Source organism: Gossypium hirsutum, chromosome A08 (assembly GCF_007990345.1).
Source record: "Gossypium hirsutum isolate 1008001.06 chromosome A08, Gossypium_hirsutum_v2.1, whole genome shotgun sequence".
Classification (NCBI taxonomy): Eukaryota; Viridiplantae; Streptophyta; class Magnoliopsida; order Malvales; family Malvaceae; genus Gossypium; species Gossypium hirsutum.
The window spans coordinates 112,485,394-112,499,829 of record NC_053431.1 but is presented as its reverse complement, the minus strand read 5'-3'; the positions used below and the strand labels follow the sequence as shown (position 1 = coordinate 112,499,829).

Sequence of the window (14,436 nt, the reverse complement as noted above, 5' to 3'; positions counted from 1 at the left end):
TAAGATACACACCCTCTTACCGCAATGCTTGGATAGCTAAGCAAAAGGCATTGGAAAAGATGCATGGTGGGTGGGATGCTTCATATAATGAAGTGTGGCAGTAGTGTCAGGTGCTGGAGAGATATGTCCCAGGTTGCATAACAGACCTTGAAACAACACCTGCGTACTACAACGACCGATTGCTCTGTGGATGCCAAGTGTTCAAGCGTCTGTTCTAGTGCTTTAAGGAATGCCAAGATGCATTTCTATACTGCAAGCCGTTGGTACAAATTGACGGTATATTTATATATGGTAGATATACCCATTGACTACTGCTAGCTGTGGCACAAGATGGCAATGGGGGAATCCTTCCAATTGCGTTTGCAATAACACTGGGAGAGTCAGCTGATGACTGGGAATTCTTTCTTTCTAGGCTAAGAAGGCATGTCTGCCCCCAACCTGATATCTGCGTTATATCGGATCGGGGCACTAGAATACTAGCCTCAATTGAGCGTCAGGGTAGCCTATGGCATCGCACACACCATCGGTATTGCCTAAGGCACGTTGCGTCAAACTATTACGGGTAATTTCGATCTACAAGTGAACGACGACAAATGACCAACATGGGCATTTAATCTTTACTAATATAATTTTTTTTGTAATATTCAATTTATTCTGAATGGAAAAGTGGTATGTAATTTTTGCTATCATCTTATATTCGCAGGGTATGAAATAAATAAGGACCGTTTTCATGAGATGTTGGCAGTTTTGCGTTTAGTTAATGAAGAAGGCCATGACTACCTTTGTAACATACCTTTCGAACAGTGGACACAAGCATACGACGGCGGCCTACGATATGGTCAAATGACCTCGAACTTGGCTGAAGGCATAAATTTTGTTCTAAAAAGAACGCGTCATTTACCGATAACATCGGTTGTGCGAGAGACGTATTTTCGTTTAGCAGCACTATTTTTGAAGCGAGCAGCGAGGTATAAAGGCGAAATGTAGGGAGGCCATGTATGGTGCACGAAGGTATTGCAAGAAATTAACAAGGCGAAGGCACGGGCCAACACCATGCACATAGTGTGTCACGATCGTGACAACCTATGGTTTTGTGTGACGGAGTTTGACAGACCGAACCAAGGTATTGTTGGCGGGCAATATCGTGTACACTTGACAAATAGGACCTGCGACTGTGGGAGGTTTGATGCACTTCGTTATCCATGCGCTCATGTAATTGCAACTTGTCAGAATCTCCGTTTGGATCCCATGAGCTATGTCGATGAAGTGTACAAAATAGAATATATGTACAAAGTGTGGAGACACGTATTCCCACCGGTCTCAGATGAACGTATGGCCGTCTGTATCATTTGCTCTGTTTAAGTTGTTACCGGATAGAGATTTGCATTGTAAACCAAAGGGCCGACCTTGTTCGACTAGAATACGTAACAATATGGATATTCTAGAAACAACCAACCAACACAAGTTGTGCGGATGGTGTAGGAAACCCAGGCCATACAACTCGATCATGTCCAAATAAGAATAGCTAATAGTTGTTGTAATAAAATTATGTGCATTATTTACATTTTATTAAAATGATGGAAAACATTAAAAATATTTCCTTATCAAAACAACTTTTATTTTATTACAAATATAAAAGAGCAAATTATAATTAAAATACTAAAAACAACTTTTATTTTATTACAAATATAAAAGAGTAAATTATAATTAAAATACTAAAAATAACTTTTATTTTATTACAAATATAAAAGAGTAAATTATAATTAAAATATTAAAAAAAACTTTTATTTTATTAAATGAAAGAATATAAAAAAGTTTATACAAGTATATTAAAAAAATCAATGTTGGTGCCGGTCGGAATCAGTGCCACATGGGGGTCGTCGACGGTTAGGCGCTGAATTCCTCCTTGGTTCAGGTTCCAGAGAGGGTTCTGGTTGCTCTGGCGGGGATTGTGGTTCATCCGGCTGGAGATCTAGTTGTGAGTGTTGGGAGGATGAGCCACCTTGATAGAATAATGACTGCGGAGGTGTTTGCATCACCCATGGCAGAGGTCTTTGAATCCCACAAGGCGATGGAGATTGGTAAAAAGAAGACCTCCCCGACGGCTCCTCGTGCGACGACGGCCTATAGATCGGTGGCTGATTCGAAGTAATTGGGAACGGAGATGAACCGGGCCATGCATTTCAACCTTCCATAGAACTGGAAAAAGGAAACATTTAAGGGTTAGGATATATATAAGGGCTAGGATACACACCTGGCATAATCTGAATAGGCTGTGATATGGGTGTCATCGGTTGAAGTGTTAGGCCCGGTGATTGTGTGGGCGCTATTGATGGGCCAGCTGATTGTATGGGCATTGTTAATGGGCTCGGGTCGTTATCCCTTCTTCTTGGATTTAAAGGGCCTCGTCATTTCCTTTGAACACGAATTTGCCGTCGCTTTTCTTCTTCGGACAGTAAATATGGCTTCCCATGGATCCTAAACCATGGCATGTATTCCGGCACGCACGCTAACTAAGGAAGATGGTCGGTTCCCCAGTAGGTATATAATTATACCGATTCTCCCACATTTCGATATATGCTGAGTGGAATCTCGGCCAATCCGTATGCAATTGTCGTAAGTTCATTTTGTGCTCATCATCAAGCACCTCAGGTACCACGGGAATCGGTTGTCGGAAGCCAAATTGCTGCAATACTCGATCTGACTGGTGCATCTCCACTATAGCATAGTTGACCAATGGGACCTTTACGTGCCAAACGTTCAGATTTTGAAATAATTCATCCGGAATTACTGCCCGAATTGCCGGATCCTCGTATGGTGTCCATTGAAACTATATGAATATAATAAAAATATTAGTTGTATACATAATACTAAATACTAAATATTAAATACCAAATACGAAACGATTATTTTATTATCTATATATATTTTATTTAAAACTTACTTGTGCTTCCGACCGTGGTCTAATAGAAGTCGTATATCTTCAAGAGATGTAGGTATTCTAACATAACTCGCCGAATGGTTCCACCTAATTAAATAAATTTTTAGCATACAATTATATTTTAAATCTACGTAATAATTGTAAAATCTAATTTAAAATTTACCTTGTTATAAGTGGGAATGTATATGGCTGGTCCACTCAAAGACGTAAAAATGGAAAGCGAAACCGTGCCCATGATTGCAGTAGTGATAGGCAGCCTCCTATTTTGGCTTTGTTCGGTCGCGTCGCCCCGCACATCTCCTGGTCCAATGTTGCTAACATGGCAGACCCCTAACTAAGTTCACCAGATGCTCTAAAATCAACGAGTTTCAGCAGCCATCTCAGATGCACGCGGTTTCGTGACAATTCTGACATTAAATAACCTCCGATCATCTCAAGAATGTATGCCCGAACATATAGTATTCTTTCTAGTTCAGTCGAATCATTATCCGACTCCGAAAATGTGTCTCGTAACTAGCCCATCTCGATCCGACCTCCGTTAATATTGTCCGGAATAGCACCCAAAAGCTTGTAACATATGGCGCCCTAATCAGCAGAACAAGCAGACCCAGTGATCGCGTACCCATCCACTGGCAATCCCAATTGCAACTCCACGTCTTCCAAAGTGATAGTATACTCTCTGCATGGAAGATGGAAAGTGTGCGTCTCGGGTCTCCACCTCTCTATCAACGCACTGATTAGTTTCGGGTCCAACTTGCACCCCCGGCCTATCGTGACCACGTGCCAAAAACCCGCGTCCCGCAAGTAACCCTCTATCAACGGTGATGGAGGACCAGACATATTACGAATATAGCATTACAACACCCGATCTACAGACTGTTATAAAAAATTATAAAATTAAAATTAAAATTGCATAAATGAAAAAAAATATTAAATTGTATTGAAAAATTAATTAAAATTGCATAAATTAAAAAAATATTAAATATTATTGAAATATTAAAATTATCACTTACCATTGTCATTTGATCGACGGAGATGTGTTTATTATCGAGACGAATTAATTCCCTTTCCATTGCAAAAATTTAATTTAAAATACAACTAATTCAAAAAAATTTAAATAGAGCTTTTTTGCAAAAATTAAAGAGAGCTTTGAGAAAATTTGAGAGAATATGAGAGAATTTTTGGAAGAATTTGAGAGAATTTGAGAGAATTTGGATAAGAGGACTTTTTTGTGTAAAAAATCAAGGGGATGGGGGGTTTTATAGTTTTTTTTTTTACCATTAGGGCCCCAACAATCAAATTTTTGACCGTTTGAAAAACACGGGCAAAGCGCTTCCTCAGGGACGCGCTTTGCTGGCAAATACCCTGACTTCGTGCTGACGTGGACGCGATTTCCCCGTTTTCGGCCTATTCCGGTAAATAATTAAAAAATCGGCCTATTTCCGTAAAAAAAGTTGAAAATGGGCCTTTATTGGTAAAATACCCTAAAACAACATATTGAAAATTATTTTAGATACAAAAATATTACTCACAACTGACATGATATAGATTTTTTTTTTTTAGAACTTAAACTATAATAATATATTTACATTAATTTTCCAGAGATTAAAACAATAAATAAGGAAGAGTATAAAGTATAGAGCTGCAATATATTCAACTTTTTTATATTATACAAATAAAATTTTTAATATTTTATTTATCTTTTAGTAATGATTACTTACCTTAATTTATATAAAGTCTTTTATTAAAAATAAAAATAATTAAATAAATATATATTTTCATGTGATGAAAAAGAAAAAAAGTGGCGAACCCTTGTCAAGAAAACTAATATCTTAAAAACGGTTTTTGTCTCTCTTAGAATGCATGGGATGGCAGCTGATTCTTAGTAACATCCACTGGTGGTCTTTTACATGTCACACTAATATCATCATCATCAGGATTGAACTCCTTGTAGCAAGCTATCCTCCCCAATTCTTCAACTTCTTCAATCACATGATCAAGCCTTGCCACTATCTCCACTAGCAAAGATGCAAAAGCAGCAAAAGGAAGTGCTTCCGAGAATTCTAGACTTGTTATTGCAATTTTGCTCAGCTGTGGTCTCAAAGCCTTTCGTTCATTCTCTTTAGCTTCTTCCCTGCCCACCCTTTTTCTTTTCCATTCCAAAAACGCAGATGATTCTGTTTTCACACTTGCTAATGACACGCCATGATCCTTTTCTTGTTTATACCGAGCGACGTGTGCAGCTGCCAACGCTAGCATGTTGGAGGTCGTCTGGCTCTTTTTTGAGCCTAGGAAGAGCCTTGGTTGGGATTTTATTGCGGTGTCGAGGTCTTGCAAGGCTTCATGAAGATGATCGGAGAGTATTTCAGGGGAGCAATGACGACGTCTTCTGATGCTGTTGGCGAGTTCCATTAGTGCTTTCGTTACTTCTCCGGCAAGTCGAATGCAGGGGTCTTTGAAGCGGGCACGGACTGATCGCGGGGTCTAAATAAAAATAGAAAACAACGAAAATGAACTGTATGGCACTTGGCATGTTGTTATTTAGCATCATATAAGAAATTATCGGTGATCATATCTTAATGAATATCACATGGAACAGTGATAAAAGCATAGCCAAAACATGTAACCATGTTCTTGCTTTCTTTTTTTTTTTTTTTTATTATGACAAAGACAAGTTGTGTTTGAAGAGTACCTGAATTTCAGTTTGCAAGCATCCATGCAGAGCTACAACAGTATATCCAAATTGGCGAAGAACAGCTCCCACTTTCACATATTGCTGCCAAGGAAATCTGTAACAGTGCCTCGAATGCCTTGGTTCCCAACTTGCATACAGTGCCTGCACAAAACCAAATATTTCTTTATATTAGCCACAAACTATATCAAAGGGCTTTAGATAGTACATTAATGAAATTGAAACATGTAAAGAACTAACCAGAGTTTCATCGATAGATTTGGAATCCAGAACTGCTTTATAACCTTTATAGATGGGACCTTCTGATGATTTGTCTTGGTTTTCTTTTATCTCAGGATCATTAAAGTACTCATTAACACAAGCTGTGCATCATTTTTCAGGTAAAGTAACATTAGCGTTTATTTACACACACAAAAAATGGATAAGTTCTCAAATTTCATTACCTTCTATAGATTTAGCTAGCCTTTCGAGCTTGCCTACAGTGGAGTTATGGAGGTCTTCACCTGACCAGATTGGAAACACCAGAAGACTCATGAAAAGACAAATGGCACAGCCAATGGAAATGGCGTAGAAGCGATCATGCACAATCTTTAATACGTTTTCGACTCGGTAGCTTGACACAGTGATCAAATTGAAGGTCAAGAGGAATATCACAACACCATAATCGTAGTTTTTCTTTATATAGGGAAAGAACCTCATGTATGTAGCTGCAGTTCCTGTTGAACAAGATACAAGCCTTGAGAGGTTAGAGTTGAAAAGGAAAATTTCCCAATTCCCATTGAAGTCAAGCTACTTACCTATCAGGAAAACAGCAGCTCCTATGAAAACGGCTCGAACGACGCTCTCGGATCTCGTTGCAATATAGTTGATGAGGAAAGCCAATGATCCTGCTAAAACTGTTCCTAATCCTCTATTCAGTCCTTTGCATAATGTTGCTCCTGTTAAAACACGAACAATATTGAATGTATTGCTTGATCATCAGGAAAACTAATGCATAGTAACTAATTCAATAAGTGGGATTAAGCCAACTGGAATTTAACAAGAAAACAGCACCTGCAGTGAATTCTAAAACAACAACCACTGTCATGACAGCCCAAATGGCACTTGTTCCAAAACTTTTGAACAATGGCTCTATCAAATACAACAGGGAGACTAGTGTCAAACATAAACCAACTTTGAAAGCATGAATTATCCTCCTAGGGTCTTCTCGACCAGCCTTCCAAATGGTTCGCCACAAACAACCAGTAAATCTTTTCATTTTCCCTGAAAAATCAAGCAGGCGTTTCTTCCAGCTGTTCTTAACCATTTCAGGCACACCATTTCGTCCATTTCCATTCATTTCAGTCTCCATTTCCACATGAACTTTGGTAGCCATTTCTTGAGAGGAAATAAACAAGCTTTGATAAATGGAAGGAGGAGTAATTGACCAACACAATGTATATAGTAATTGAGACTACACAGACCAGAAAAAAGAGCTGATATTTTTGTGGGTGGCTGGTGGGGGAGTTTTTGGAGTTTAATTTGTGAGAACCCCGACGTGTGGACAGGGATGGAGAGAGGTGATATTGCTTCTACAGTCACAAGCTTTCCATTATAAAGTGAAAAAAGAAAATGACTTGAAAGCTGGTCATTTTCAACAGGGCTAAAGTCAGCGACAAGATCATTGTTTTCCTTATTTATGTCTTACAGATGACGGTTAGAGTGGTTTTAATGATCATTTGAATGCATGGATAATACTAATCTTGCCTAATAATAGGCACGCAAGAGCAAGTACACAACAGATTGATTAATAGCAGATTATACAGCGATTACCAGAGTCACTGCCAAACACGGTGAAAGTTCAGCTGTAGTGCACCAAGAAAAACATAAAGAAAGATTCACCGTCATTTAGGGCAGGTGTCGTTTTCAGAACTCCACTCAAGCTGCATTTTTCCTTTTCGTGCGGTCAGTAACCATCGTAGACACAAAATTTGTGGTTCAATCAACAGTGCACTGCCTTCCGGTTGACCAACCCAATAAAGTACTGCAATCACAAGAGATTATTGATAGGAGTAGCAAGTGTAAAGGGAATTAGCTTTGTTTTGATATAAAAATGATAATGTCAAAGCTAGAAGGCAGAAAGAGTTCTGGGGTCACAGGCCTAAGCAAAAATAATGGCATTGAAGCTAACTTGGTCGAAAAGGTAGAGTTAGGGTGTTCAGATTTCCTTTTTTTATTATGCTTGAAAATCATGTATTTATAATACAAGTTTACATCTAAAAATAACATCCAACAAATAACGATATGTATGATATAAAACTAATAATAATAACATAAATGTAATCTAATATAGGTTTAAATCCGACCATTTGTATAATTTTCTTGAATTTAATTTCTTTAATAAAATCATATAAATGTGTGAAAATAGAAAAATACCCTATAACAATATTTATTAGTTGTTTAAATGTTGATTCTTTTAGTTATTTCTCTAATCGAATAGTATCGAGTTAACCCATTACATCAACTTAATTACACACTTAAATAATACTATAGATATTACCTATTTAATACAACATAATTTTGATCATATTATATATTTTTTATACAATATCGGATAAAAATAAAGGTCCTGCGATTTGAATGCGTATCAAATAATTATCGGATAAGAATTTTAAACATAGCTGTACATAAGTTAAGACATATATAAAATTGTTTTAATCATTTTAAAATGTTTAAATATAATATTATGGTTTTGTTACGGAATTTTGGGAGGATGAATAAGAATTTAGAAGTCAAATATGCTGTAAAATTTAATTAAACAAAAGGCAAGTGAATTAAATGAAATTAATGAGGTTGGATTAATTAATTCAGATTCAATTAAAAATTGATTAATTTAATTAATAAAAGTTCAGTTCATTTATTAACCCAACCAACTGTTCGGCAAAATCTAAAAATGCTCAACATCACATGAAGTCACCTGTTGGTGTTCCTAACCAAACAGCTGTGCTTGATTTTTAACAAAGCCCACACTTCTCGTGCATTCTCAACTCTTTACATTTACAACTCAGATTTTTGCCATCTGCTTCCTTTCTTCTGCTAACATTTGGCCCATCCACTAGAGCTTTGAGGGTTATTATTATTATTATTATTATTATTATTATCACATTTTGTTAATGACAAATAAATAATAAATGATGTAGTATGTGAGTGAAGAAATAAAATATATTAAAATTTTGAAAAATAGTGATAATTAATAAACGTTATAAAAATTTTAAAAAATGCAAATATTAGGAAAATTGTTGAGAAATTGAATTTGTGGAAGTTAGTGTTTTATTTGATGTTAGTAAAATTTTTTCTTCAATTATGTTTAAGTTTCTTTTAAAGAAAGGATGGAGAAGTTGTTAGAAAATATTTAAAAATTATTAAAATTTTAAATTATTATTATTTTAATTAAATTTATGTTCGATTAATTAGTCGTATCATCATAATAGACTATTTAAATAATAGTATAAAAAATGTATCCCATAATTTTAGTGTAAAGTATTTAATTCCTATACTTTAAAGAATATATTTGACTTTTATCATAAAAAAAAATATGACACTCTTAATCTCTCTCTATCATCAGATTAAGGTTACATGCATTACTATCACTTCAAACAATTAATCAATCATTATTACACATATGCATACTAGCCATTAACAATATAATATATAGGGGTAGGTCACAAACAATCAAATTATATCATACTAGAACATTATACAATCGAAAATGATGATTCATGCTATGTAATGTTAAACTTGGTCTTCCACTGTCTACACTCTTATCACTATTTATCTGTTCTTGAATGTTAGAATTCGGATACATACAAGACTATTCCAATTATTAGCATCATAATATTGGTCCATACTCCATCCACGATTATTTTTTTAATTTATCTTTGATGATGTTAGTGGAATGCACTTAATTTAGGTTTATTAACCCACCCCAATTCAAAGTGAAAGTTACTCTTACAGCCCCTATTAAGAGTCTACAGGACCCTAAAAGTAGTTAAAAATAGGCAGGGACTAATTTGAAACAATTTTGAAAGTTTAGGAATTAATTACAAAAGTTTTGATTTCAAGGGTCATACACCCATATGGCTAGCACATGGCTGAAACACATGCCCATGTCTTAGCCGTGTAACTCTCTGACTTGGGTCACACGCCCATGTGTGTTTCCCGTGTGTGACACACGCCCCTGTGGTCAGACCGTGTGCACCCAAAAATACTTTAAAACTCAAGTTTATCATTTTCTACTTACTTGGGCACTAAGCAGCTCAATTACCAATCGTTTAACCTATTCAAAACACGATTGAACATGCCCAAAATACACCAAATTCATCATGTAATATGCCTAACCAATGTACCCTCATTGGTACCACATTTTATATGTTCAAATACATCAACAACACACCAAACATTCAAGACTTTTATTCATATCACATTTACCATATTTGAACTAACTTTCAACTTTTAAAGTTACCAAATATGAAGCCAAGCACATACCAAGCATTATGCTAAGCTCCCAAACTTTAAACTATTACATACCAAAATATAAACTAGGCTAAAATACCAACATAGCCTCAACCACAACCATATACGCATTTAATCATCATTTCACTAGCAACTAAGTTAACCACACCTTATAAATAATATCAACCAAAGACTTCCTAAGTACATGCCATTACAAAATAAATATCACCACACTTGAGCTTGGGATTTGTGATTTGATGCTGAGTCGGGATAAATTGAATAGTACCTAACTTACGCACGGAAAACAAAATTGCACGCTGAGTAAAACTCAGTGGTATTTCTATAATTCGAATAACATAAACTTGATTTAAGTATTTAAAATGCAACAAGTAAGCTATGTTCATATGTTTCAATTCAATAGTATAATTTTTGCTCATTCCTTATTCACATCTACTAAATTTTTCACGTGTTCAAATATTTAAGTATATATCAATGGCATTTCATTTAACATTTGCATACATCATCTCATGCAATGGCATGATTCTTATCTTTGATCAATACTTGAATTCATTCAAGTTTCACATCTCAATTCATCATTTCATATATCATATCTCATTTCTCATAATTTCATATCTCATTTCTCTTCTCATAATCATTTCTCATATTTTCCATTTCAATATTTTCTCATCTCACATTCTTTTCTCATCTTTTCCATTTTAATATCAATTACATAAATTATTATTTTACTTTCCCCTATTAACACGACATAGACCCGGACGGATACACAGATCCAACCAACACACTAGTTTGGCACCCAGTGTCTCATCGGAATAATCCGAAGTAATAACTGCGCTCCGTGCTATATAAATTAACACCCAGTGTCTCATCGGTTGAATTGAAGCAAATTGGCACCCAATGCCTCATCGACTCGAGGTCGAAGTAATCCCTCAAATTTTCCTATCCTATGGCATGCCAACTATATCTGACTTAGTCTGATACAATTAATAGGGATTCATTTTACTTTTCAATACAACCAATGTCTCAATTTCATGAATATATATCATCACATATAAGCATATATTCAATTTGATAATAATCACATTTTTCTCAATACACATATATTCATAATCAATATATTTCACAATATACAAAATCATTCCATTTCATTTCAATTATGAATTTAATTCAATTCCTAAGTACTAAAGTACTCACCTCAAATGCTTATCATATGCAGACAATTAATTTTCGAGCTATTCAATTTCAATTTTATCCTTCCCCTTTTTACTAAAGGATTTCGGTACGACGTTAGCTACGGAATAAAACAATTAAATCACATTAATATTAAACATTTCAATTTCACATTAATTTTAAATTTTCACACTATATTTTGCTTATTCTTCAATTTAGTCCCTAAAACGAGACTAATTTTAACCTTAACATTTAACTTCATATATGTATACTAATTTCACTCTAGACCACATTTAGCTTCCGCTTTTCCAATTCGACCCCTTAATTTTGAATTTTCACAATTTAGTCCCTATTGTTCAAAATCAACAATTAATTCTACAATTTAATCATTTTTCATTTCTAACCTAAAAATCTATCTATTTAATTCATAATACTTAAACTATTCAACAATGTCAACATCTAAAATCTTAAACAATACTAAAAATTACAATATAGGTTGAGTAGTCCTAAATACCGAGATTCCAAAAATGTAAAAATTGCAAAAAAAATGGGACAAAATTAACTAACCAATTAAAATTTGAAAGTTTGGAGCACTTGGTGCCGTCGGCCACTTTCTTTCTTTCTTTCTTGTCTTTTCTTTAATTTGCATGCAATTGTTTCATCTTTCTTTCACTTTCTTTCTATTTCTTTATTATGTTTTCATTTTATTATCTTTATTATTATTATCATTATTATTAAAGTTACAACATCCCTGACTATCAGGTCATTACAAAAAATATAACTTCAATTAAAACTAGGTATTTTTTTAGTGAAAAATTAAGTATTTTAAATGTATATTTAATTTAGTTATATATCGATCTTGTGATAAATTTATTAAATTAAATTATATAAAATTAATTAGTTATAGAAAGTTTTAACAAAAATGAAATTAATTAACATATAATAGAAAAAAGATAAAAATAAAAAGAAAGAAACAAAATGAGTTTATCTTAAATTTAATAGCATTGGCTTAATGTGAAAGTTAAGAGCCCGTAAAATTTAAGATTCAATATCTCAGTTTAATTCTATGTAAAATTATATGTGAGTTATCTATATATATGTACTCTATATTAGTTTAGGTTTGAAGGTTTTATGATATCAATACAACATGATTAATTTTTATTATAGTTATTTGAATGTATTTTTTGTAATTACATCGTAACTGTAATTTCAACTTAATAAATATACATATATTAATTAAAAATTAAAATATTACTATATTAAAACATAATGCAACTTATAATTTTATTTAATAATAGCTAAAACATGTTTATAACCAATTAGATTTTTTATTAATTTTAATTAAAAATTATTGAATATAAAGATAAAAAGACAAGAGAAACAAATAGAATAATAAATAATGTCAATTTTTAAAAAATTAAAATTCCAATATTTCACCAAACCCCACTGAATGAATAAATATTTTTAAATTGTAAAAGTCAATGAATGAAAATTTTACCCAACCTCAGCTGAGTACTTTCACAGATAAAAAGCACTGTCTAACGGGATGCCTAAGTTATCGTGTCAATAACTTTGTGAAGGGGAATAAGATACTCTTACATTATACATATGTCCAGAAAGAACAGAAAAAAGATATAAAATGTAATAAATTAAATATAGAATTTTTTTTTTACAATTTTATTATAAGTTTTATTCTTTTTTTATACACAATACTTAGAATTATCTATAATCTCCTAAGCCATGAATAGAAAAGGATAATATACTTTAATGTCCTTAAATTTACATCGTCCTGCATTGGAATAATGTTATGGCTAATGTTGAGAAATCTATACATGAGCTTAAATGCAGAAAATCCCTGGTTTTTAAGTGCTTTACACCAATTCACGTATTCAACTGCAGTCATGATATTTTCTAAAAGCACCAACCTGTTGAGAGGAGATTGGTTTTTGTCTACATACAAACTCACCATTTTAAAGGCACCAGTAGGATGTTTGTTTAAAGCTAGTATACGTAAAACTCAGCAGTCTCAGTCTCTTGATTGCTAGGATAACAAAATTAGGGGCGGGAATGTTTGGTTGGATTAATTTCATATTTTTGGGATGATATAAGTATTCTTATATCTCTAGGGTAGAATTTAAGTTGAGGAATAATCTAACATTCTCAGATTGAAGTAAGATTTTGAGAATAATATTTTTCATTTGGGTTTAGTTCAATTCAAAATAAACTGAAAACTGAATAGCCCTAGATATTTATTACTCGTCCCCAATTTTAGTTTATTCATTGCAGAAATGAGATATGAAACTAAATTACTAGATAAATGCGTTCAGTATTTAACAATAAAATAATTGCATAATGACAGATCTAGCCTTCATATTTACATAATTCTTTTTTTAAAAATTAAATTTGGTTATTAATTTTTCAATAAAAGTCAAATCACTTTTTTTAACTTAAATGTTGACTAAAACATTATTTTTCTAACGATGTTGGCATGACAACCCGCATGTCAACCTATGTATATTTGATATTGACATGGCATTATATGTCTTATAAATCACGTCAACAAATATTTAAAAATTATAAAATACTCAAAACAATTAAAAAATAGATAAATAAAAAAATTAGTACGAAGTACACTAGAATTACCACGTGGTCTACTATTTTTAAAAGCTTAACACTTTATTCAGTATTTCTGTTAAAAAAAACCTATTCGACTTTGTTTGAAATGTTGATGATGAAATTTAACTCTTTTTAAAAGGTTGAGAGTCAAATTTAGTTTTTTTTTTAAATATAAACCAAAATGATAAAAAAATAAATATTAAAGACTAAATTTATCATTATACCTAAAATAAAATACTACAAACTCCAATCTTCAATGTAGTAAGGATTAAAAAAAAAAACAAATTCTATGAGAAGGATTTAAAAGAATGTGCTTTTAATTTCCTGTCAACTAAATAAAAAAATTTTAAATTTCAATCAAATAAATCAAACATGATAAATTAATTCAATTAAATTTCATGTATGCTTTTTTTTTTTGCCTTGGATGTATACAATACTATTTTATTAGTGAATTTAATACTTATATTCTTTTCGACAAGGCAATATATTTTCTTAAATTTCACTAAAA

General features: G+C 33.0%; 1 protein-coding gene across 1 annotated transcript; it reads right to left on the bottom strand.

Annotated features, from left to right (window-relative positions):
* Positions 1-4,771: 4,771 nt before the first annotated feature.
* Positions 4,772-7,843, bottom strand: LOC107918584 (aluminum-activated malate transporter 12). The gene is made up of 7 exons (XM_041074812.1): positions 7,446-7,843; positions 6,687-7,010; positions 6,431-6,571; positions 6,077-6,349; positions 5,874-5,995; positions 5,634-5,777; positions 4,772-5,425 (listed from the first exon to the last, which is right to left on the bottom strand). The coding sequence occupies exons 2-7, from the start codon at positions 7,006-7,008 to the stop codon at positions 4,796-4,798; spliced, it is 1,632 nt and encodes a 543-aa protein (XP_040930746.1). The 5' UTR covers positions 7,009-7,010; positions 7,446-7,843; the 3' UTR covers positions 4,772-4,795.
* Between the last annotated feature and the right edge of the window lie 6,593 nt (positions 7,844-14,436).